The sequence below is a fragment of the Canis lupus genome, chromosome 6 (genome assembly GCF_048164855.1).
Source record: "Canis lupus baileyi chromosome 6, mCanLup2.hap1, whole genome shotgun sequence".
Classification (NCBI taxonomy): Eukaryota; Metazoa; Chordata; class Mammalia; order Carnivora; family Canidae; genus Canis; species Canis lupus.
In genome coordinates this window covers 72,106,557-72,133,092 of record NC_132843.1, presented here as the reverse complement: position 1 = coordinate 72,133,092, position 26,536 = coordinate 72,106,557, and the positions used below count along the sequence as shown (strand labels likewise).

General features: G+C 45.7%; 1 protein-coding gene across 2 annotated transcripts in view; it reads right to left on the bottom strand.

Annotated features, from left to right (window-relative positions):
• The window catches only part of KCNH1 (potassium voltage-gated channel subfamily H member 1), a 372,078-nt gene that overhangs the window by 80,627 nt on the left and 264,915 nt on the right, over positions 1 to 26,536 (bottom strand). For both annotated transcript variants that reach the window (XM_072831167.1, XM_072831168.1), the window contains exons 9-10: positions 25,423 to 25,675; positions 4,313 to 4,509 (exon numbers count right to left, since the gene is read on the bottom strand). In XM_072831167.1, coding sequence (XP_072687268.1) covers positions 4,313 to 4,509; positions 25,423 to 25,675 — 450 coding nt within the window. The remainder of the gene's footprint in view (positions 1 to 4,312; positions 4,510 to 25,422; positions 25,676 to 26,536) is intronic.

The following is a 26,536-nucleotide window of genomic DNA, read 5'->3' as shown; positions in this document are numbered from 1 at the left end:
AATAATAATAAGTCACAACGTAATTGAGCACGTACTGTGTGTGAGACCCTTTGTGTAAGCGCTTTGCCAGTACGATCTTATTTAATCCTCACAATGATGCTACAAGGTAGGACTTCTCATCACCCTCATTTCACAGATGTGGAAACACTGACAATTTGCAGAAGCACTAAGTGGCAGAGGCAGGACACAGACCTGGGTCTCACCTGGCTCAGTGTCCACAGACAAGGAAAACCAAAGTCAAAATGCTGGATTGGCTTCTGGGTCTTGCCTCTCTCCTTGCCTGTGACTTCAGGTAAGTCTTTGGAGGAAACAGAGGAAGCTGACAGGTCCCTTCCTAAGTTGGGTCCCAAGAGCAGTGCCATGAGCAGGGTGGTGCTCACACGCACAGATTTGGGGATATAGGGGGGAAGCTCAGAATGCAGAGGCCACGAAGCTTGGGAGAACCAGCAAGAGGTCTGAGTTGTTTCCAGCTCCATTTCTTTCATTACTAACCCAGCTCTGGGACGTTTCTCTAAAAGGTCATGCTTGTGAAATGTGGCTGGTGGGAAAATGGAGAAGAGACTGGATGGCCACACACACACCTTCCATCTCCGAGTTTTTGCTGTGCACTAGAGAACGTCTACAGAACCACCCAACTCTCCAAACAGATGTCAAAGGCACTATGTTCTCAGGAATCTTTGCAAATAACACTCGATTTTGCCAAGATAGAAACAGCCACAAGAATACACTTCACTTTGCCAGAAAAAAAAATAGCTCCAAGAATAATTCATGCATGTAATGTTCTTGTCTTCTATGCCCTATGTAACTACGAATTAATTCTCAGAAGGACACAATGAGAGATTACAATGGCAACACCAAAATGACAAGCCTCCTTTTTCCAAGAAAAAGAATGACTACCTCTTCCTATAAAGGATCTCACTACAATTGTCTTGGATCCATACCAGACTCATAGGCATTTGTAATTGGAAGAACATGTGAAGGTCAACTGATTTGACTCTCCATCTCCGAGGATACCTAAGGAGTGCTGAAATACCTTAAGGACCACTCGGTGCTGCCTACTTGGACACCTCTGATCCTTCCCAAATTCTTTCTCATGCTTTCTACAGCTTGGATGCTTCCTCTACACCTTGTGGCCATACAGACCCAACCCCCCTCCACATGATTCCTTCAAAAATGCCGCCCCCTGAGGCTTCCTTTCTGCAAGAGTTGTCAATCATTCTGTACTTACAAAAACAATCTGACCACTGAGGTGCTGCCGTGTTTGTTGTTGTCCTTGTTTTTTATTTTTAAGACAGATTTATTTGATCTACAATTATTCCAAAATGATTACTACTCCAAATAACCCAAACTGTGCTTTTTTTCAACCTATATTATCCAACACTGAAAGCTGATTATAATCAACTTGCTTTCATAAAAAGAAGGAAAAAATTAAAAAAAAAAAAAGATTTTAGAAGAACCCACATGGCTAAAAGGACAGCCAGAAAGCATTCCATGTTCCTAAATAAACAAGGAAAAACCATGGATGCACCGCTTCTCCACTACTGCCCATTCCCCACTCGAATCTAAATGACCCCCTTTCAAATCACAGACGCATAAAAATGATCCAGCCACAACCTCACAGTTTACAATGTGGAAACTGAGACCCAGAGATCCCATCTCTTTCTCCTTGGCATCCTCGAATGTTTATCAATCCTCTGTACTGGGTTAGACACTGGGGATGCCAAGGTAGTGAGGCCTTGCCCTCTCAGGTCTCTGAACAGGGACTCACACACAACAATACAATTAAGGGATTTATTTAAGATTTTATTTTATTTATTTGAGAGAGAGCGCATGTGAGAGAGAGCACAAGCAGAGGGGAGAGGGAGAAGCAGGCTCCTAGCTCAGCAAGGAGCCCGACATGGGGCTTGATCTCAGGACCCTGGGATCATGACCTGAGCTGAAGGCAGATGCTTAACCGACTGAGCCACACAGGTGCCCCCCAATTAAGGGATTTATTTTATTTTATTTAAGATTTTATTTATTTACTCATGAGAGACATAGAGAGGCAGAGATATAGGCAGACAGAGAAGCAGGCCATGCAGGGAGTCCGATGTGGGACTCGATCCTGAGACTCCAAGATCATGTCCTGGGCTGAAGGCAGATGCTTAACTGCTCAGCCACCCAGGCGTCTCAAGGTTATTTAAATAGGTAGAAGCAGGGGCACCTGGGTGGCTCAGTTTGTTGAGCCTCCAACTCTTGATTTCGGCTCAGGTCATGATCTCAGGGTCAGGTCGTGTGAAATCAAGCCCTGTGTAGGGCTCCATGCACTGAGTGTAGAGCCTGCTTAAGATTCTCTCTCTCCCTCTCCCTCTGCCCCTCCCCACACTTGTGCATGGATGGGCTCTCTCTCTCTCTCTCTCTCTTTTTCTCTCAAAATAAAATAAAATATGTGGAAGCATATTGTTGGGGCAACTTAATGATAGGCATTTGAAGCTTTGTACAAGGACCTTGAAAGACAAAAAGCTATTTCCTTCCTCTGTGCCTTGGCTTAAACTGTCCCTCCAAACCAAACACCTGCCTCCTCTCTTTGTTTGGCCAACCCAATCCTATAAGATTCAGCTCAAATACACCCCCTGCCCCGCAATGCTTTCTTCCCAACTCCCCCTTTAGCTGCCCTCCTCTTTCACGCTCCCACAATATCTTGTACAAATCACACTCACTGTACTTAGCATCACGTACTGCATCTATCTTTCTTGTGTTGATCTTCTCTGTTAGATTTTAGGTTGCAGGAGATAGGGACCTGAGTGTTATTCAGCTCTATATGTCTGTCTCATTCAGCTGGTGCATACTGGTTTTGATGAATGAACAAATAAACATCTCAGCAGACTTAAGGGTTAACAGGTGTTTGTCATACACAGAAGGAAAAAAGAAGGATGCTAGGCTGAGGAAGCCTGATGCAGAGGCCCAGGGCTCTGAGGGTGTGGTGTGCTTGCAGAGCTGTGCAGAGCTCTCATGGTGGGGGTGTTCAGGGTGCCAGAGAGGGGGATGGGAAGAGTGGCTGAGGTCGGGGCTTGGGGATTAAGTGAGGGTCGAGGTGAAAAGCCACATAAGCTACCCTGAAGTGTATAAGTGTATAGATATTATCTTAAAGTTGGGCAGGGGGTGGGGGGAGGGCAAAAGTCTGTACAAGGAAGTAACATGATCCAATTAGTTTTTAAGGTCACACAATTGGCCAAAGGAGGAAGTACTACATTGAGTACTGGCCACCAAGGCAGGAACCTACTGTATGGTGCAGGACACAGGGAAGGTCCGTATCGGGGTGCTGTGTCCCAAGAGCTCGGGGTGAGCCCCAAGGATGGAAGTAAAGTGTGGGCCCAGGTTTGAGACTTTAGGTGGAACCAAAAGGATTTGATTAGTAACCTGAGTATGGGAGAGGGGGGACAAGCATCAACCATGATGCCAGCGTTTCTAACCTGGAACACCAGGGCGACACACAGTCAACAGAGAAAGGACCATGAGAAGAACAACAGTTTTGGAGGAAAGAGTATGAGATCATTTTCAGAAAGATTCCTATGATAATCCTTCCAGATGGTTTCTATAGGTCAGAGCTACCTTAACTAAAAAAAGAGATAGATGAAGTGTAAGAAATCAGTCATGAAAAACCTAAAGAGTACAAGACGAACGAATAGTTTAACCCTCACAGAGACAGATGGTGTGATCCTGATGATGTGAGGGTGAAGGAAACAATTTCAGACAAGAAATTTTCTCTGGTTCTTAGAACTACTCATCAATTCTCAACCCATTAAATTGGCAGGTGTATACAACATGATGTCTAGGCCATCAGACTCCATACCTTTCTGGTTTTCTGGACCCACCTGAATCATCTTCATGGCTTTTTAAATGATTATTACAAAAAAAATGATTATTACCAGCTGACGAATGGCTTCCCACCAGTTAGTGAGTCCTAGTCACCAGGGAGAATTCAGTTTACTGTAATTAAGTAGCCCCGCTCAGGCATTTTACTGACTAATGACCTCATTTTTTACTCATCTTTTCAAAATGCTAGAAGGTCTAGCTATTGCTGGGAAAAGCGCACAGACACACTCATGAACAAAACCCTTCCGCAGCAAAATTAATCCATCTTTTAACCTAGCGACATTCCTCTTGCCCGTATTTCCTAGCAAAAGCTCTGAAGAGCAAGCCACGCAGAGAACCTCTATAGAAACAACTGCTCCACTTACAGAAACCGCGAAAGGACTTTCCTGGCCCGTGCAGTTATCCTACGTGCGCAGAGATTGTGCTTGTGGAAAAGAAAATGAAACTTCCAGCTTACCCTCTTCCTCAAGTTGTAGGTCAGAATGAGGTTCCTGGAGAAGGAGTGAGAAAAGGCCGTGTAGAATTCCAGCACTTTCTGCAGGGCGTCCCGTTTGATCACATGCAGGTCGCAGTAGGTCAGGGCCCTCACGTTGGCACAGGATTGGGCAAGGGTGGCTTCCTTCCAGAACACATCTCCAAACACGTCTCCTTTCCCTAGGGAGAGAAAGTGCTGGTGATGAGAGTGCCAGCCAGACGGTGTCTGGCCACCCAGGTTGGCTTCCCTGTGTCTCCCAGAATTGCTGTGCCTTTGACATTCTGCAACGTGGGCTCAGAAAAGGAAAAAAACAAACCCCCCCCCCCAAAAAAAAAAAAAAAAACAGAAAACAGGTTCTATTTTGAACCTTAACAACATGTGATTCAAGAAACTTTAAGATGCCGTAGAATACACGTCAAAATTTAACCAATGACTTTGGGGTCATGGACGTCACCTCCTGAACATCCTATCCAAAGTGGGAACCCTCTGTTATTCTTTGTAGCTCCCCCATTTTCCCCAAATGCCAATCATAACCTATAATCACATTCTTTGTTTCCTTGTTTGTTGTGTAACTCCCAGCCTGAGAGCTCTGTCCACGTCACACAGTGTCTGGAGCCTAGTAGGAATTCTGTAAGTGCAGGCAAAAGAGAAGCAAGGAAGGAGGGCAAACTGTGGCTCTCCATTAAAGGGACTGGCTGAGGGGTGAATAGTATGGAGAAGGTGTGGACTCTCCATCAGGAGCTGAAGATCAAGAGAGGCCTCCTCTGTTTAGGATGCTCCACATGGAAAAACGCATGGAGGGGTGGAGTTCATTACCTTCCATACTCTTTCCACTGCCCTAAGGTTTATGTTTGTATGGTGCCTCACTCCTCCCCCTCACCCCACTCCTCCTTCCATGCTCCTCACCCTTGCCAAAGGTCCTCCTTGTGGTATAAAAAAACATGGGCCCCCTACACATGGCAGGGGGGCCCTACACATCTCCAAGCTTCTCTATACATGTAATAAGCCAATTGAGTAACATAACCATATCCTGAGTCAAAATTCTATCAATCTCCTCTAAATATCTGCTTTTCAAATCTAGGGATATTCCCCCTATCTTTCCCCGAGTCCAACATTTTAACATATGTCTAATGCAAAGCCTAATTCATTCCTGGCACAGCCTCTGGTTATAAATAGCTTGAAACGTTGTTTATCTTGCCTCTAAATTTTCAGCACAGATAAACACAAATTTGAATCCATAGGGAGCCGGAGAGGAGTATGCAGTGAGCAATGAACAATGCTACAAAGAGAGGACAGTAACCCTTATAACCCTCAGGAGAGTCGTCGGCCCCTGCATCCAGACCAGCTGCATGCCACTGCAGGGACCCAGGTGCGCCTGACTCGGTAGGATGAACAGGGCAGGTGTTTTCCTCATTCAGGCTAAGGAGGCGATTAGACATCCAAGCACCTGGGCAGAACTTGATCTTTTCTCAAAAAAGAATCCATTCTAAGTATACGAGTAATCCATGGGCATAGCCTTCTCCGAGCACCTCCACAGGATGAGCTAGAAACCAAGTGTACTATGGACACATTACTCCACAGTTTCCCATGTGGTTATGAGGTAATTAGTATACAGTTCTGATTTATGAAGATAGTTTTATTGACTCAGTATGAGCAAGATGCATGCGTAGAGGGGAGGGGGCTTTTAGATAAAAAGGCCTTTAAAACTATGCTAGTTAAATTCCCTTCCCAGGTGTTTTTCAATCATCTGCACTAGGAGTGGGTTACTTTAGGGCTGGGGCCACTGGATGGGAGTGCTTCTCTCTGTGGGATGTTACCAGCTTCCACGGAGATGGGCTCATTCAACGTGTGCTCCCTGGTACTGAGTTCTAACCAACAAGGCTTGGCCATTCATTCATACATAGCAAGCATTCCATAACTTCCCTACACTGCACTGCAATGCCTCCCATGCCTTTCATTTTTATGTGATCTAGAAAAGGCTCTTCCGATGCATAGAATGGTAGATAGTCAAGAGGAATCAAGAGGCAAAGCCTAGTTTCCTTCCCCTTGGATCTGGACTCATCTAGTCCCTTCTCTGGAGTTTGGCAGATGTGATGTTCTGAGATTTTGAAGCAAGACCATAAAAAATCTTGCAGCTCCAGCATGGATCTCTTGGAACACTTACCGTTAAGATGCTCCTTCTTTTTTTTTTTCTTTTTAAGATTTTATTTACTTATTCATGAGAAAGAGAGAGGCAGAGACACAGGCAGAGGGAGAAGCAGGCTCCCTGCAGGGAGCCCGACATGGGACTCGATTCCGGGTCCCTAGGATCATGCCCTGGGCTGAAGGGCAACACTAAACCGCTGAGCCATCCAGGCTACCCTAGGATGCTGCTTCTTAGAATCCAACTACCATCCTTTGAGAATAACAAACCACACCAGAGGTCATAGACCAGTGTTCTGGTGGGCAGCCCAGCTGAACTCTCAGCTGACAGCCAGCCTCTGCTAGTCATTACGTGAACCATCATGGCCAGTAGGGCACCCCAGTCAAGCCTTCAGATGCCCGCAGCCCTAGCCAATGCTAGTGTGCCAGCCACATGTGGAAAGCCCAAGTCTGAAGCAACCAACTGAGCTAAACAACCCATGGAATGGTGAGGAACAATAATAAATTTCTTAGGCCACTAAATTTAGGGGAGGTGTATTATGCATAAATAAATAACCAGAACACACAGAATCATGGAACTCTGGGCTGAGAAGCCCATGAGAAGTTACTTAGTAACTTATCTGATATTCCAGTAGAACATCACAAATTATCCCAGCTCTGAGCTGGCACCCCACTTCTGGCCCTGAAAGAATGGGACAAGGAAGAGCAATGAGTGGCTCTAATGGGAGCAGATTATCCTGAATGTTTTGAATATCAGTGAGAAAATGTAGAAATTACAAATCCCGTGGTCTCCTACTGGGATGAAATGTAGTCTAACCAAACCACAACTACTAAGAGTGCAAGACCATGGATAATCCTGCCTGATTCTCCTCAAGGTTAGAGCTGACCCTTGAATAACACGGGTTTGAATTATGCGCATCCACTTGAACGTGGATTTTTTTTAATAAACACGGTACACCACTATAAAGGTATTTTCTCTTCCTTATGATTTTCTTAATATTTTCTTTTCTCTAGCTTACTTTATTGTAAGACTGTAGTATATAATACACATAAGATATAAAATACATGTTAATTTACTATTTATTTTGTCAGTAAGTCTTCTGGTCAACAGTAGGCAATTAGTAGTTAAGTGTTGGGGGAGTCAAAAGTTATATGTGGATTTTCCACTGCACAGAGGGTCAGCGCCCCTAATTATACATTCTTCAAGGGTCAATTCTCCTTCATTTAAACAAAACCTAATGAATAAGCATTATACTTCTCAAACAAATTTGGAGTCATTTTTTTTCCATCTATAAAGGAACTCAGAAAATACAAGTTCCTAATGTGTACTTAACATACGAATTTATCTGTAGAAATTCAGCTTATAAACAACTCTTCAGGGGCATACCCATTGCATAAAACAAAGAACAACCATATTATAGTTGCAACATACCATGAAGTTAATAAGTGCATCTTTAGAAATGACAACATGCCCAGTGTAAAAAGTCTTCACTCAAAGGTTTTGACAGAAACAATAAATAGAGAGTACTTCCTACTACACAAAGTATTTCACGGTAAGATAATCATGATTAATCTGCAGGGTCCAGGAAGTCTCAGTGTTGTTATAACTTGGATTTGATTTTCAACCCAAATTGAAAACCATACAATCTTTCTTCCTGTCAAGGCACCATTTTTGGTATAAACGATCTGTTAGTGAGATTTAAGAATGTGGTGTCGGAGGGCCTGTCAGATGCAAAACAAACCCAGGACTATTCTGGCAAACGAAGAATGTATTTATGACCCCAATAACTTGGGGAAACTGTCAGAGGGGAGGATACAGAGCATTTGGCAGGCTGCTTCTAAGTTACACACAGCTCTGGGAATAATGACTTCCCAGGTCAGGGTGAGGAATCAGGGGCCAGGACAAGCCCTACACCCACATTTATCCCTTGTTCCCTCACATGAGATGATCATTCACTGAAGAACAAAAGTTACCCCAATGCACTTGGTAATTAAATGACTTGAGGCAATCAGCTTATTGATTTATTTATTACCCTGAGGTGCTAGGTGCAGAATGTTAAAACCCAACGTTTCAAGTTTCTAAAATACATTCTAAGTGGATGTTCTGAGGTGGGGAAAAGAAAAAAAGAATGAAAAGGGGAAGTATGGAACCGCAGTCTAATTAAAACTGCGAGCAAACATCCCCGTGATAATTAATCCTCCTCCCTCTTCCCCCTCCACTTGAATGCAGCTATCTTTACTGCACCTCCACTTCTGCAGTGGACATAAACAACACCACGGGGTACAGACGTGGGGCTGAAGAACGTTCACATAGCATAGGTGGGAGGTGGACTCAGGGCTGAGGTCGCCCAGGGAGAGGGAGGACAGATCTCCGCAAGGAGCACAGGAGAAAACCAAGGCCCTGTGGATAATTCAATTTAACGACAGGCAGAGGCTGGATTACCCACATGAAGTGGCTTGAGGGGGTGTGGAAGGTGGGAGTGGGGGGCTGGGAGGGGTGATAAGGGCAAACTCTTGAGGTGCTGGAACTGGGTCTCTGGGAGGATCAAACAGCCTACCTGAATGTTAAGAAGTCACAGGGAAGTGATTCTGCTCTAAACTGGAACCCGTCAGAAAAGGCCTTGTGTATCCAAAGGCCCTGAGTGAGTTTGGCAGGCCTGAGGTGTCAGAGCAAAACAGAAATCTCCAGCAGCTTCTCTTCATTATTCCCTACCGTGTGCTCCTGTAAGGACCGCTCACAGTGGTAACCTGTATTAGCAAAACATAATCCTGCCGTGTAAGTTACTATCGGCTTCTGAAGTCACCATTTCCAGACCCAAACCAATTAGAAAAGAACCCACTTAGTCACTCATGCAACTTTCGGCAGGCCCTGTACTAGGGGCTGAAGTATAGCGGGGGGACGACAGACATGACGTAGTGGGAGACAGAGACCCGGGTGATTATAACATTTCAGGGGTGACTGCCTCAAGCTAACATGATAGGACACCATGCAGGAGGGGTGCCCAGCTCAAGCTCAAGGGGGGAGGGAAGGCCTTCAGGGAGATATGATGTCTGAGAAGAGGCCCGAGGGATGAGTTCCAATTAATCAGCATAAAGATACAGCACAGAGATGAGTCCAGGGAGAGGAAAGAGCAGATGCAAAGGCCCTGAGGCACAGCATAGAAGCACACATCCTCTTCAGCAGGATGAAAGCCTCTGGATTATCCCACAAAAACATGGGATATCTATAACATGTGACTGTAGCAGCACAGTCAGAGCAAAAGCTCCAAGGACTTCAGTGACACACCTTGGTGATACCCACCCAGTTCCCAGACCAGCCCTGATGGGGGGCCAGGGGTCAGGATTATCTGTTCCTTCAGTCACCTGTAGAGATGAGTGTTGCCGGTATATTTTGTAATCCTTTCAGGAAAGTAGCCGGTCCCCTCATTCAGCTTAGCACCTTCCATACTCTGTACACTGAGTTGGCGGCACCAAGTTGTTGAGTCACTGTTTTGAAGACCTGGATTCGTGATGCTGTTGGAGGCCCCACTGGGGGTGCTGAGAAAGGTGCCAGCCCCCCTCAGCCTACCCTACTGTCTACATTTCTCCTCTCTGGGGCATCAGGAGGTCCTTTGCCCTCAAGCCATTTCAAGACCAAAGGGGCCTATCACTCACTTCATCAGGATGGTGAAATGTGACCACAGAGCCCCTGGCATCACTGAGAGAGGCTCAGAGGGTGGGCCATTCTGTCTCCTGGCCCCAGGAATAACCCTGCTTAAGGAGACATAGAATAGGGGATAAATATTTCCAGGCAAGTTCTGAGTAGACTGTGTGCACACCCACTGAACTGTACAGTTCAGAACAACAAGGATCAGGACCAAGGCGGTTCTCAGACCTCCTGGACTCAGGAGGTTACATCTGGGTCCCCTCCTTGGTCCTCCGAGGCATGTCTAAGACACAAAGAGAAGTTTCCAAGTCTCACCCTCTCTCCCCGGTGCTGCCCTCAACACAAGCCTCAGGGCCAGACCCCTTGGACTGCCCTGCTGGGAGCCTGAGTGGGCCCCTGTCCCCTCTTCTGCTCACTCTCTGCCTCCCAGTCACACTGTGGTTCCAAGTCTGGCTTCCTGCTCACCTCAGGGCCTTCCCAGCACCATTACAGGCCTCCACCCTGCTCCCTGGTCTAGGTAACTCCTGCTCATGCTTCCAAACATGCCCCAACCTCCTCTCTAACCCCTTGGCCAGAGCAGCTCCCCATTCTGTGTGTCCTCTGTACTCTGAAGGCACTCCTCATACCTGGAATCATTATGTCCCCGGCAGTGGCTCTGGCACACAGCAGGCACTCCATGGGTATTAGGTACATAGATAAACTAATGGCCCTGGGCATCTTACTAAACCCCTCCTAGTCTCAATTTACCCAACTAAAAAATATGGATAGTAAGACCCAAAGGGCTGTTGTATGGTTTACATGAAATGACTGTGAACAAAGAACTTAGCCCTGGGCTTGGAACGCAGTAGGTGCCCAATAAATAGTAAACCCAACGAAAGAAGAACGCTCTTAAGGGCCCTGCGAAGCAAATTCCACAGGGATCATCAGGCCCATTTGAAAAAGAGGAAGGTGAGCTCCAGGTGTGGGTTAAATGACTACCCGTGACTCCACGGGCTTTCCCCATGTGGCCTCCATGTCTGGAGAGTCTCTGCCATGCTCCCAGTGGGCTGTCTTCCGCATTCCCTCCCTCAAACAGCCCTCCTTCCCAGCAACATTTAGGGGGGATCTACCTCGGTCAGGGACCATGCTAGATGATAGGAAAAACGATACATCAGAGACAGCTTTGACCTTAAGGAGCTATGGCTGAGGAATCCAGGCGTGCTCCAAAACCAGTTCTGTCCTCTTCTGGTAACGGAGCCCATGACTTGTAGCTGAGCACAAGGGCGACCAGGATGAAGACTGCATGGCACCTAGCTGTGGCCATGTGTCCAAGTTCTGGCGAAGGGGAGGGCTGCAGAAGGGTCCTGCCCTGCCCTTCCCCTCTCCAGCCCTTCCTCCTGGCTGGAATGAAGATGGGCTCTCTTGGACCAGGAGGCCATGGTGACCACTAGTCAGGATGAGGCAACAGTCAAAAAGCAAGCATGGCACCCAACACCATGAAGTGGGCGTGCCTACCCTTTTATACGTAGCCGGCTACATGAGGGAAAAACAAGCTTCTGTCTTGTCTAAACTTCTGTTACTCTGGGTTTCTGTTGGAGCAGCTAAACCCTCATCCTAGCCAATTCAGGGGTCCATGGTCCAGGGGGGCAGTACAGCGTGTTCGGCTCTGTGGGGAGAGTAGGTACCCGCCTGCTTTCTCCACCTGCTGTGGGGAAAGCACAGGCTTCCACGCATCTGAAGGACGGGGCAGTAACACGACGGTGTAGCTCTAGCAGCACAGTCAGAGCAAAAGCTCCAAGGACTTCAGTGACACACCTTGGTGATACCCACCCAGTTCCCAGACCAGCCCTGATGGGGGGACCAGGGGTCAGGATCTGCTGGGGGCCAGACAGCAGCCAGAGACCCTGCCACAGGCACCCATCGTGCACCTTCCCCCAAAGATGATGAAGTCCAGGCTTTCTAGCTTATTTTTGAATACTTAAATAATTTTTTAAAGATTATTTATTTATTTATTCTTGAGAGACACAGAGAGAGAGAGAGAGAGAGAGAGAGAGGCAGAGACACAGGCAGAGGGAGAAGCAGGCTCCATGCAGGGGGCCCGACGTGGGACTTGATCCCGGGTCTCCAGGATCAGGCCCTGGGCTGAAGGCAGGTGCCAAACCGCTGAGCCACCCGGGCTGCCCCCCTATTTTGGAATACTTAACCCTCCCACATGCATCTACGGGAGACCACGGGGAAGAGTAGATAAGCAAAATGGTGACACTTTGTAAATTTTGCCTTCTTTTATCTGAAATGAAACTACAAAGCCCCTTCATTTTTTTTTCACTTCTGAAAAAATAAATGGTCCTGGCAGTCTGTGACCTCTGCTTTATCTGCTACAGTTTCGAGACGTGAGAAGGTACATCAAATGCAGACAGACATAGTGGAGACCTCAACAATTCACTTTCCTGTCCAAGTGGTGAAAACACACTACTAGGAATAAAGCCTTAGCGTTAAGTGCCAGGTCTTATCTGATTGTGTTGTGGTGTTGGGTGCCGAGCCAACACATTTTATTGGATTTCTTTTGCCAACAAACAAAGCAGGGCCTGCAGATGTTCAGGAGGCCTGGGCTCTCAGGCCTCTCAGAAGGGCATCTCCTTCTAGGGAGGTGTGGTCTCACTTAAGGTTTCATAGGAGAGCTCAGCGATGTTCAAGAAACATTTGCCTTCTTTCAAAGTTAGTACAAAAGAGCAATTGTTACGCTCTTCAGCAAACCATCTCTGTATTAGAGATGGGACACTGGCGTGGGGCAGCCACGTACCTGGTCGGTGAAACCCACACAGGCCCGGTAATGTCACATGCCAGCTCTGATGGGGACTGCCCCTCACCCTCTCTCTCTCAGGCAGCTGTTGGACTGGGAGTTCCCAGTTCTCTTGGCACATAATTCAAACCAGTTCAACAGTTTGGCCCTACCTATCATGGACCAGGCGGTGTTCCAGAGGCCAAGGGCCATATAACACGGAAAACGCATTGTATCCACATTCAAGGGGCTTAGACTGGGAGGAGACAAACCTACATGTGTGTAACAGTGAGGTATAAGACAAATAAAAACATAATATCGGGCAGCCCAGGGGGCTCAGCGGCTTAGCATCACCTTCAGCCCAGGGCATGATCCTGGAGACCTGGGATCGAGTCCCATGTCGGGCTCCCTGCAGTGAGCCTGCTTCTCCCTCTGCCTCTTCTGCCTCTCTCTGTGTGTCTCTCATGAATAAATAAATAAATAAAAATCTTAAAAAAAACCATAATATTAAGATATGTCATAAGCTATCTCAGGCAGGACTATGGAGATTTCATAGAGAAAAATGAGAATGGATCTGGCCTTCTATGGTGAGCCAGGAGAATTGAGACACATGGGAAAGACAGATAATTTTTCCGAACAGCAAGGGGGGGAAAGCTGGATGGCTGGAAGTGAAGTTTGCTGCTCTGGGGTGCTCTCCTTCCTTTTATGGCTCAAATTCTTGAGAATACTATTTACGGTGTCTCTACACTATTGTTAAGGGGTGATTTACCCCCATTTCCCTGATGTTCCCTTCTGTGAAGGCAGTTCCAGCTGCATCACACCCTCCCTAATGCCCTCCTCTGCGGCAGGAGTTTGGAAGGAGAACCTGCACATGGGTAGGCCCGGCCCCTTGCTCTCTTCAGGATCTGCCAGCCTGCGGGAAGCATGCTCTCTCTGTCCCTCCACGCTGTAATATCTGCCAGCCAGACCCTCAGAGGCCAGCCTGTGCTGGTCGGCACTACCAGGTAGGCCTAATTCTGGGGCCCCATACTGGGAAGTCTTCTTGGACGCAGATACAAAGCATATTCTCCAATATTAGCTTAATCAGAAAGAAAAAAAAAGGTGATATTTTGACTATTATCTTATCTATCTTTTCCTTTATTGATAACTTTATTTGATGAGGACTTGGGAATTGGTTTAACCTAGTTTCCATCCTCTGAATATTTCCAGTAATATGCTTTCCTTTTAATATGGGAAAGGGAATCTTCTTGTAATAAATATTTTCAAAACTCGAAATATCTAAATCTGTGCCCCCAACTTTTTTTGTTGAAATGTATACAGCTTATAAAACGTTGCACATTAAAAAAAAAAAAAAAAGGGATCCCTGGGTGGCGCAGCGGTTTGGTGCCTGCCTTTGGCCCGGGGCGCGATCCTGGAGACCTGGGATCGAATCCCACATCGGGCTCCCTGCATGGAGCCTGCTTCTCCCTCTGCCTGTGTCTCTGCCTCTCTGTCTCTCTCTGTGTAACTATCATGAATAAATAAATAAAAATCTTTAAAAAAAATTACTTACTTATTTCTCTCTTGTTTCAGAACTCCAGAAGAGAGGCACCTGGGTGGCTCAGTGGTTGAGCATCTGCCTTTGGCTCATCTGATCCCGGGATCCTGGGATCGAGTCCGGCATCTGGCTCCCTGCAGGAAGCCTGCTTCTCCCTCTGCCTGTGTCTCTGCCCCTCTCTCTCTCTCTGTGTCTCTCATGAATAAATAAATAAAATCTTAAAAAAAAAAAAGAACTATGGAAGATCTTTGCAATTTATCAAGCACCCTGGAGCTAATAGCCACATCTCCCCATTTCTCAAGCTTCTCTAATCTTGCCTCCACCCTGCAGGTCCCGCTAACACTACTCTCACCATAGCCAACAATAGCTCTTTTTCTGATATATCTAAATGATGTATTTTAGTCCTCAACTTATTCTAGCTCTTTGATGCTAATATATACTTAAGTTGTCGAGCGTTTTTTATCTCTGAAATCAGAATGTGTTTTACAATCAACAATCTATCACCATTTAACTGGCAGTGTTGTGTCTTAGTAAGCCATTAAATATTGGAGTGTCTTACAATCCGGAGCATCTCCAAGTCAGTGAAATTTGGTTCTGTATCAGTTAAAAATGTCCCTTCCCTCTCTCCCTGCCTTCTGTGATAGCCCACTGTCCTGCGCTGGCAGTTCATCTCTGCCTCCTCTATCCATCCCCTATAAACTGGAAACCCGCTAGGCTCTTCTCTAGTAGACCTTACGGCTTTTTGCCCTCTCTCCTCTCCTTGGGTTTTTCCCAGCCTCTCACCCGGCTTTAGCTGCCACCTGGATCATGATGGTCCGTCCCCATGTTTGTGCCTCAAGCATAAACCTCAGGGTCTCTCTTCTGAGTCTAGAATCTCACACTGGACACTTTCACTTAGCTCAAAATTCACAAATCCCCAAATGGAACTTCCCATCCCCAGGTAAGCCTATCCACCCTCCAGTGTTTCCTGTCCCAGTGAAAGTTGTCCGAGTCATTCCAGACTCCTCCTTTTGCTCATTTCCATATCCAATAAAAGACCAAGCTCTGATAATTTTATCCATTAAGGATCTCATAAGTTGTTCTACTTTTCTCCATTTCCACTGACATTAAGTTGGTTCAAGCTACACTCATCTCTCAACATCGTCCTCGCTGGTCTTGCTGCCTGCTATCCATTCTCTTTGCAGCATCCAGGATGACCTTTCTAAACACAAATGTCACTCTTCTGCTTTAAAGTCTTTGAAGATGCTGGGGGTGCCTGAGCGGCTCAGTCAGTTGATTGTCCGACTCTTGATTTACACTCAGGTCATGATCTCAGGGTCATGAGATTGAGCTCCAAGTTGGGTTCTATGCTCAGTGGGGAGGTTCTCTCTCTCCCTATTCCTCTGCCTCTCCACATTTGCCCCCCCTCTAAAATAAATAGATAAATCTTAAAATTTTAAAAAAAAAAGCCTTTGAAGATGCTGTTCCCTCTGCCTGGAACACTTTCTCTTTAATCTTCTATTCTAAACCCCACTACCTCTGCTGTATCCAGTGGAATTCAGTTGATCATGCAAATCTCAGCTCAGATACCACTTTGGCCAGGAAGCCCTTCTTGATTTCTCTTGGTCAGGCTGGATTAGATGCCTGTCTTATAAGCTTCCTTAGCATCCTGTTCTTACTCCTATTACTCTCGGCATACTATATCATAAAATGGTGTATTTGCTTATCTGTCTCCGTGATGAGATGAATAGCTCTATCCCAGGTGTGTCTGTCTGCTTCAGTCCCTAGACTACACTTGGCATGTTTATGGAATGAATAAATCAATACATCAATGAAAAGCCCTCTTTTCATTGGGTCTGAGTGGAAGACCATAAGGTGGGCCAAGATATGAAAGACGTAGAATGTCTCAGGATGGAGGCTTTGAGGAGAGGACTGGTCTCCAGCCTGAGTGCAAGAGCCCGGGTGTCCTCTGAGAGCTACCTTGTCAGCCTGGCTCAAAAAGGAATTTGCTGACCTGTTCAGAAACAGTCCCATAATTCACTCTGATCCAGCTTCATGCTAAGCTGAAAATGTATAGACGAATTTAAAAAGAAGATGTAAAGATGATAAATGTTAGAAATAACCCTATCATGCAAATGCTCCCCTTAAAAGAATTAAAATTTCACCCAAATATGGGTCATCAGCCTTTCTTGTCGAGACTACACCGAACAGAAGCAAACAACACTGGCTGGCTCAGTAATGGTTACGTTAAAGCAATGGCTTGGAAACATCATGACACTCTCCTTCTGTTCTTCACAATTGCAATCAGATAAAATTAAATTAGCCCAATGTGTCTCTGCTAAGTAAACAGACCACAAATCTTTCACTGAAGGCAGGTGATAATTTCCAAGATCACTAGAGATAAGAATTACAAGTTGACTTGATTTTTCCCCCTTCCTGTTTATAAAAGATTCTAGGTGCACTACAGAAAATGCCTTAAATATACTGAGAAATTGAAAATATTGGCTCTGCAGGCCACCACTTAGAAAACTCTGATGCAAACATTTTTTTTAAAGATTTTATTTATTTATTCATGAGAGACACAGGGAGAGGGAGGCAGAGACACAGGCAGTGGGAGAAGCAGGCTCCATGCAGGGAGCCTGACGTGGGACTCGATCCTGGGACTCCAGGATCATGCCCTGGGCCGAACGCAGGTGCTTAACCACTGAACCACCCAGGCATCCCTGATGCAAACATTTTGGTATGCTTTCCGTCTTTCTCCTGCTCACACATACATTTTTATGCAGTTGAGGCCATGGCACATATAGCTATATACTCTGCTTTTTACCTCCACTTAACATCATATTTAAAACATTTTGGGTGCCGATAAAATTTGGTATATCGTCATCACTACAGCTGCCTTGACTTATCATAATTTTTTATTGAACCATTCCCCTCTGGGCACTAAAGTTATAAGAATTTCCTTTAGAAAGATCTATTGACTCTCCTAATGACTGGTGTCTTCAGAGACTACAAACCAATTTTTTAAATTGCTTAAACAAAAACATAATTAGGAAGTAGAACCTGGTCCCCGCCCCACCCTGCCTCAATCAAGTACTGTGTGCACTACCTGACACAAATGTTTTGCATTTCTGAAGTTCTAGATTATTCATATGATAGCTTCTTGCTGGGAGTGTGGATTTAATATAATTGCTTCGGTTGATGGAACAGCTATATGAATATTAATGCTTGGTTGGAGTGTTTAGAGAGACACTTAAACATAGCCTCCTCCCCTCGCGTGGAGCATGAGCAAGCGACGTTATTAGACGGTCCTGGCAGTCACATTCTCCCGGCAGCTACGCCAGGTCCCCAGGGCAATGTGGAACAAGGCACTCCATAATATGGTAGTGCAGGAAGTAGGGACCTCCCACTCGTCCCCTCCACCTCACAAGCATCTCAGGGAGCATCTCTGTGAAGGATTTAGCTCCTCCATCTCTAAAATGATGAGGGTTTTGCATGAGGTTGTTGCTCTTTTTAAAATCCTGGTGAGATAGCCTCATTACCTAGCCCTCCTCCATTTCAAGAAGCATTTGAGGGAGGGGTTGGGTAGTAGCCACTAAATAAATGTCATCTTTTTTTCTGACTGAACCGATAAAAAACAGAAGAAATGCTGTTGAGGCTTCTTTTTGAAAAAAATGTTATTGTCTCAAACTGTATCCTAAGAACTAAAAGAATATATGAAACAACGCTTTCTCAAGATCCACTTAAAAAAAAATTCCCTAATTTTGAAAGTAGCATATGTTCTTTTAAGGAAGACTTCAAAGAAAAAATATATATATATACATATATAAAAGGAAAACAACAATCTCTTATAGCCTCACAGACTAAAGACATCAACTATGACATGTGAGTAGAGACATTTGTAGATAAAAATGCACAATGTTTGTGAGTTTTTATCTACAAATGTGTTCCCCCCACATGGCTGAGATCATATTGCATTTAAAATTTATATTTTACTTACTTTACTTAAGAGTTTCTAACACCATTTAAAATTCCTCATGAGCATTTTGAATGGCTACACTCCCACTCCATTTAAAATGCTCTGAAATACTTGGTCATTTAGGAAAATGAATAGGACTCCCCGTGTTCTCTCTGCACCCGTCTTGTTTGTCTATTTTTCCTATTTTCTATTCCTTCCTCTGAACCCTAAATCTCTGTCTTGAGCCCTGGAATCTTTTCAGGTAGTTTCAGACCACTTTTCTGAGCACTCCACTTGGATACCCCACTGGTCTTTAAATGCAGCAAGTCAAAACCAAGCTCATTACCTTTCTCTCTTACCATGTCTTCCTCCTGTCTTAGCCTCGTCTGTTCCAGTGTCTCCATCTCCCCACTCACTGGGATGTCAGAATCACTCCTCTCACCTCCCTCTGGCTGCTCCCTACATCTTTTTATACAACCTTTCATATACTTTTTCCAGAATGTCTCATCAATATGTCCCTCCCATCATAGGTTGCCAGACTTAGCGAGCAAAAATACAAGACACCCTGCTAAATCTGAATTTCAGGTAAATGAATAATTTGTTAGTGTAAGTACATCCCATCCCATGTAATGAGCCAAAAATTACTCATTAATATGAAATCCATGTTTAACTGGCTGAATCTGGTAACCCTCCTTCTGTCTCAGTGTCTATTGCCCATACCTTACCACCTCTCATCTCTACTACAAACCAGAGTCACTCAATGCCCCCTTCTCCCTGCTCTGTGTCCAGTCCACTAATCTTTAAAAATCACAGCTCTAATGGTGTCATACTTCACCCATCACCTTCAGTGATTCCCCGTTGCCTAGTTCCTCATGCTGACATTTAGAAATGTCCACAGACTAGCTCTGACCTGCCGCCCTGGCACCATGTCATACTGCTGCCCCTTGGGGCTCTCAGCTCTAGCTCAAGTGTTGGTCCTGTGGTTACAAAATACATTCTGCACTTTCCTCTCCAGGCCTCAGCTTGCATTATTCCTTCCATCTAGCAGGCCCTACCTCTTATGTCTAAATCCCGACACCACCTTCACAGAGCCACCATCCTAGGCTAGGCCCTCCTCCCCTTGAGTACAGATCACAAGATGTCTATTCTACCATTTTGGCAGGTAAAAAAAATAGTTGAAAATTGGCAATTTCATATGCTTTAGGCTAATGTAATAAAAGGTGCCCTACCATGTGCCTTACACTTTCTACAACATCATCATCTCACCCTTTTCTACCAAAACATCAAGTTTATAGTAACTGCCTAAAGCAATGTTTCTTAAGGTATACTCCTCTAGCCACATGCAACAGAACTGCCCAGGGGAGGGGAAGGCATGTTAACAATGCAGATTCCAAGACTCCATCCTAGAGCTATGGAGGGGCCTGAGAATTTGCACTGTGAACAAGCATTCCAGCTGAGCCTTATGTTCACTAAAATTGAGAACCACTGCCCACATGGAAAGTCTTCTCAGGCTACTCTACTCACACTGGTCCCTGAATATGGCTACACATACTCTAATGACTCTATGGACTTACACTGCTCTTCTCACTTCAAGACTCAGCCTACCAAACACTATTACTGATCCTTCCGAGCCCAGTCAACTCCTGCCTCCTCCATAAATATGCCCTTTGTTCATGCCAGGACGTCTAGTGAAAGAAGTACCTATTAACTTATTGTCACTAATCGTGCATTTGTCTCTCCCAAATGGATTAGAACATTCATCCAAAACAAGAATTTTCTCTACACCACCCATCCTTGCAAAGAGACTATCACCCTGTTATGCTGTGATAGTTACTAAGTAAATAAGTGCCATATTCATATCCAACCAAGGTCAATGGACACAAAGAAACGAACTAACCAAAGATGAAAGTGTCTTCCAAATTAGGAACCATGAAGAAAGTCACTGTCTCAATCTTCAGGTCACCCACATTAGGAACCATGAGAAGGGGGTGTTCATTAAAAAAAAGATTTCCTCTATGAACAGAGGAAATGAACATGTACATTTAAGGGGAATCTACATGTAAATCCCAGTACAATAGTGACAGGATCACAAGTAGTAAGTTAACTCAGTGTGATGAGCCAGGGCCTGTCAATCTTCCCCATGGCTGCTCCCTTTCATTGGGCAAGCCCTGGCCTGTCCATAAGTGGAGAAGAATTTCCACTAGTTGAGAGACATGCTTAGATCTGTTCCAAAAAGAGGCTGCAAACTCAGTAGAATAAACCCTTAATGCTTTATCCTCCTCTGGCTCTCCTGCCTGTCCATGAGCTGCCATGTATTCCCTCCCCTTACCTCCCACAACCCAGAGGTTCTCCCTCCCCTAATATCTCTGGGCTCCAGCTCTCCACATGTCCCTTCCACCACCATGCGAAGGTTCTCATCATTTCTCATCTGAGTCTCCTAGCTAGCCTCCACACCTCTGTATCTGTGGAACTCAGATCTTCGTGTTGCTCATGAAATTCTTCTGTTGCTCATAAACTCTCTCTGAGCTCCTCATTCTCTCAAGATAAAGTCCAGACCCTTATTCTGGACCATGGGGCCCTTCACAGCCCCATCTCTCCCTGCTTTCAATTCAATTCAATTCAACTCAATTCAGTTCAATTCCATAAATAGCCCCAGTGCCTTCCATATGCTGGGCCAAGCTGGAGACATGAAACCAAAGGATCTCAGCTCACAGGAGGGACAAATGAGTAAATATGCAATTGATGCAGCGCGATGGGCTTGAGAAACCCAGAAGACCTTGGAGATTTTATGAGTCAGTGGTGGAACTCCTGTAGGGAGTTAGTGCAGAACCAGGGCTATGGTTAAATTTCTAGCTCCAGGCCCAGGGATCTTTCCACAACTCAATGCAGTCTGGCTAAAAAGATTCTGCTTTGCCCAAGGGAATGGGAAAAAAAATACAAAACAAAAAGAAAGGACACAAGAGGATCCATGCTTAAAATACAAATTAAGTATTAAAATGCAAAACCCATAGAAGTTACTATAGGGATACTAAATCACAGTGAAACAAGATCATTTAAACACTGCATTTATAAGATGGAAACACTGGGAGTTGGATCACACTCAAGCAGAACCCCGATGAAAATCCATGAGTCACCTACTTTGGTCAAGTAACAGAACTAAGATAACAACTTAACTTGCAGGCGTTTGGGCACCTCCACCATTTGGGCACCGGCAAAATGAGCACTCATGCCTTTGTATTCTGATAGCTATGAAAAATTGGGAGAAAATTACTTTAAAAATATCAAGAATAAAATGTACACGCTAAAGACTTGAATTTACTTCAAAGAACCAAGAAACTAAATTTGAGAAGACATTAGTGAATTCTAAGAGAATTCCGAAAAGGAGATTGGGAAGGTGTCCTCTCAAAGGGAAGGCAGAGAACGACAGAGGAAAAGGAGATCCTAAGAGATTATCCAGCTGCGTTCTCTGCCCTCAGGGGACAGCAAGGCTTTTAGTCCAAGAGAGGTTGTTGACGTTTGTAGAACCCCGTGTTTTAAAGTGCAGGCTTTGCGTCAGACAAGAAAGCAATTTAGTGAGTCATGACGTCAATTTCTTTTTAAACGAAAGAGAATGGAATCTAATAGAAAACACCAGGTTGCATCTCATGCGGCAAGAGTAAGCACTGAGCTTGGGGTGTAACCGTGTGTGCACATGAGATTATTCATTCCTGAGACAACATACCATTTCATATGATGAGTGGAGTCAAGAACGTTTGACAAACACTCTTCTAGAAAACTTTTTTATAAAGCGTTCTATTTTTAACACTTATTAAACACATTCAGTTATGAATACAGACTCTTTTCCTCGTTCTTGTGCTAAAATTAAACAGAGAATATTAAAATTGGGAGGAAGAAACAAATTAGCAGAATGTAAATGAGGGAACTGATAACAAGACAGTAGAGACAACCGAATGAGACAGACAAGCTCTGTCCTTTATCCTAAAGGCTCCCACTTCATGATAACTGAACATTCTCTGGCTATTTTTTTCCCACATAGGAGCACTCAATACAGTACCGCCTCAAAAATCACTTGTCCCATGACCCTGTGGAAGCGGTAACACTTAATGAAGCAGTGTGAATGTTGCCTTTTGCATAATGTCAGTCTCCTGCACTTTTTTTTTTTTAGGGATAAAAATCACTTCATAGGGTTACCATAGCTCCTAGAAGGCGGGGAGGTTTATGTGTGGTCCACTGATAATCTCAATTCTATGATGGTGCCTGGTAAATAGTAGGTGTTCAAGAAATTTTGTTGGACTGAACTGATATGCATCAAAAGCCAGTAGAGATCTAGTTCTAACAACCATTTGTCACCTGAACCCCCTTGGCAAGAACAACTGGTTTCAGTAAACTGAGCAAAAGATATTCTATTTAGGAAAAAACCAACAACAAAAATTCTAAGTGTAAGTTTCCAGGGGGCAAATAGCTAAGAATCTGATGCATCTTGGCCGAGAGGTCAAGTTAGTTCAAAGGCCTTGTTTCACGTCCTTTTATAGAGTAAGAGCCTCTTAAAATGTTACAGGCTTTTTAGGATATCAAGCTTGGACCTACTTCTTTCAGACCTAATCTGGCTCCTGGAGACACAACAAAAATGCCTTTTCTAGTGGGGACAGCTTGAGGGCAATAACCACTCCGAATCTGAGGCTGCTGAGTTATTCCGGCCATCGCTAACTGGAGCCGGCAGGATGCCCAGGGGGGCCAGAGACAGAGAGCTGGATTTGGAGAAGCAGTCAAGTGACCAAGTAAATCAATAGTGGATCAAGCCCTGGTTGGCTTCCCTACAAGAAGCCCAGGCGGTGGAGAGTGGAGACCTGGATGGGAAGTGGTCATTTGCCTTCCTCGACCCCTCGGCAGCTCTGTCCTATATTCATGCCTCATGGTCCAACCCCAACTCCTAACATGCAGCTGTGTGAGGTGCATCATTAAGGATGCCCTGCGTACGCGTATGTGAGAGGGATGGTGTTGGTCACAGGCAGAGAGTCCTTGGAAAGGCATTTGGAGTTATCAGTAAGCGGGATGGGTGGAAGATGCCCCTAACCAAAGGATCAGTTCAAACTCAACTCCAATTCCAACACAAAGAAGAGCTCACTAGTCACTGGTTACTTTTTCTTAGCCAGGTGAATATCTCAATAGTGATTACCCCTGGACAGTCGTCTTTACCAAGGACACTGATGAGGATTAAAGGTGGAAGATGGCAAGGAACAGAATAACCCTGTCTGCAGAGTTCAGTGGAGAGCAGGAATCCACACAGTCATTTTAGCGAAAAACAGTTTGGGCCTCCACCCCGCACCCAGTCTTTATCCCAGGCTCCCTCTGACCATCTGCCGACGCATGTTGAAGGAATATAAATCATTCCTGGGTTAACCTGAGCAGAATGTAATCAAGAGGGCAAGTTGGCCTGGGGCCAGGGGAGCAACAGGAAGGCTGCAGATCATGCACTCCAAAGTCAAGCAGGAACAAAGCTTGGACTTTTATAAACATATATGTGTACACACACACACACACACACACACACACACACACGAATACTATGCATGCTTAGATACTTGGTTTGAATCTCACTTCTAATTTCCATATGACTTGTCCTCTCCCTGTCTCAGTTTCTTAAATCATATGTGAAGGATAAAATATGTCCACAATGTCTAGCAGTGCAATTTAATGGGCCAGCAAACGACATAAGCTATCATTAGGGTGGCAGTATTGCAAAATGGATCAGAGTAGAGGTTTTGGACTCAGAGGGACTCCAGGGTGCTGGCCCCATGGACCTCATCGATTGTGAGGCCTTGGGAAAGTTCCCTAACCTCTCTGAGCTTTCACTGTCTCATCTACAAAATGGAGATGAAATCACTTCATAGGGTTACCATAAGGCTTAAATGAGAATATGTATGTAAAATGCCTGGCACAGACTAGATGGCCGTAAATGATGGCTATTACTTGATGGTTGGTCCCTTCAGAGAGATAGACGTGGCCCCCATCAAGAGTTGTTCTGTAGCTACCTCAGGCAATCAGATGAATCTCTCAAAGGCCACTGATGCTCAAAATGCTGAAGTATCAACATGTGCCCCCATGGCCCTGTTCCTCCTCCCACAACCCCCAGGTCATTGTGTGGCACACACAGTGCTTCCTTGTTATCCAAGTGAGAAATCCTACAATGCTCATCGACTCTTAACTGTCCCCACTTCCCCCTCCCCACCCCCGGCAAATCTACCATCTGCTGATTCTACTTCTTAAAGGAGTCAACTCCATCTGCCCATCACAGTGTCAGTTCGGGGCACCATCAACCTGCCCGTGGATAGCATATCTCTAACCTCATCTCCCGGCCCTAGCTGCAAGCTCCCAGTCCCCCTGCAATCACTCCCCAAGCAGCAACTACTATCATCTTTCTCAAGTTCAAATCTGACTGTGCTCTCTCCTGCTTTAAACCCTTCACTGGCTCCCAGAAATAAAGTCCAAGTCCCTTAACATGGCTCCCAGAGCCTGCCATGATCTGCCCAGCACTTAGTACCTTCCCAGCCCCATCTCTCCTCGTGTCCCTTCTTGTTTTGTCGCTCCAGTCATGCCAAGGGGACGCACTTGCAGTTCTACAAATGAATCAGGCTCTCTCTCTGCAGGGATTTTGCATGTGCTTTCCCCTCTGCTGAGGACACCCGCCTGTCCCTTCTCTTCTCCAATCTTTAGGTTTCAACTTAGGTATCGGTCATTTCTTCCAGGAAACCTTCTTGACACTTGAATACTGAGTTAGATACTTCCTCCCCTGTATGCAAGTGTCTACTTATGGCTCATCTTCCCCAGTAGCCTGGGAGCCCCTTGAAGACAAGACCCATTTTTGTCATTGAAATACTCCAAGTGCCTAAGACAGCGACTGGCACAACACAGGCACTCAAATATTTGTTTTCTGGACAGAGGCAAGCGATTGGCCTTGACCTGAGGAGCAATCTCTCTCTCTGGCCGAAGGCAGCAGTGGCACCAAGCTGCCCAGTAGCTAAACCAACCCTGGGTATCAGAGGTGTATGTTGAGCAAGGGCAACACACCTACCTAGGATGGCCACCACCTCATCATCCTGGATCACCTCCAGGGAGCCGGAGACCACAAAGCAGAGGCTGTCAACGCTCTCTCCCGCATGGTAGATAAGGTCCCCCGGGGCGCAGTGCACTGTCTGAAACTCCATGGCCAGAGCCCGCAGGCAGCCATCGCTGGCCAACCGGAAAGCTGGGTGTTCCTTGAACACCTTGCGGTTCAGGTGCACGCAGATGTCGGCTCTCATGTCCTTGGGGCAGATCTGCAGAACCTGGCCGGGCACAGGAAGAAACGGCGTCAGGGTCCTCACTGCGGTCTCCAGCCCACTGCCCCTTGCGACCCCAGGGGTGGAAGTAGCCCCACCGGGCTAGACTGCACTCCTCAAGGCACTGGTGGACAGGACAGCCACAGCATCTGTCAATTGTGGAGCTTACACTCTTGTGGGACAGATAAGCAGCGACCACAAAAATCCATGCTAGATGCTCAGAAGGGCCAGGGAGTCGGGGCTAAGGGTACGCGGGACTCTTTAGATTGACAGCTGGGGAAGGCTTATCTGAGGAGGTGACATGTAAGCTGACACCTACCAAATGTGTCAGAGGGAACCATATGAAAGAGGACATTCCAGCAGCAAGGCAAATGCTGTGAGGGGACCCAAGCAAGAACCAAAGTGAAAGGGGTCAAGGGGTAGGAGATGAAGTTTTGGGAGAAGGCCAAGTACACATGCATGTAGAGACTTTGGGTTTTGAAAAGGTTTTGATTTTATTCTGAGTGTCATGGGGACATACTGGAGGCTTGGGAGCAGGGGAGCGACAAGACCAGACTATATTTTAAGAGGATCACCGCAGCGAGAGAGTGGAGTTAGAGGGCTCTGACTGTAGGGTGCCAAGGATGGAGCCAAGGAATTGAGTTAGGTCACTCCTGCAGGCGTCCCGGTGACGAGTGAGGGGACCCTAACTGGGAGGCTGGCAGGGGAGCCAGTGAGCAGCGGTCAGACTCAGAATGTGTTCTGAAGGTGGAGCTGATGCTGCTCAGGGACTGAATATGTGTGTGGCTTAAAGAGAGAGATAAAGTAGTATTTAGTGAGCATCTACTCTGTGCCAGGCATTGCTAAGTGCTTTAAAGTCATTCATTC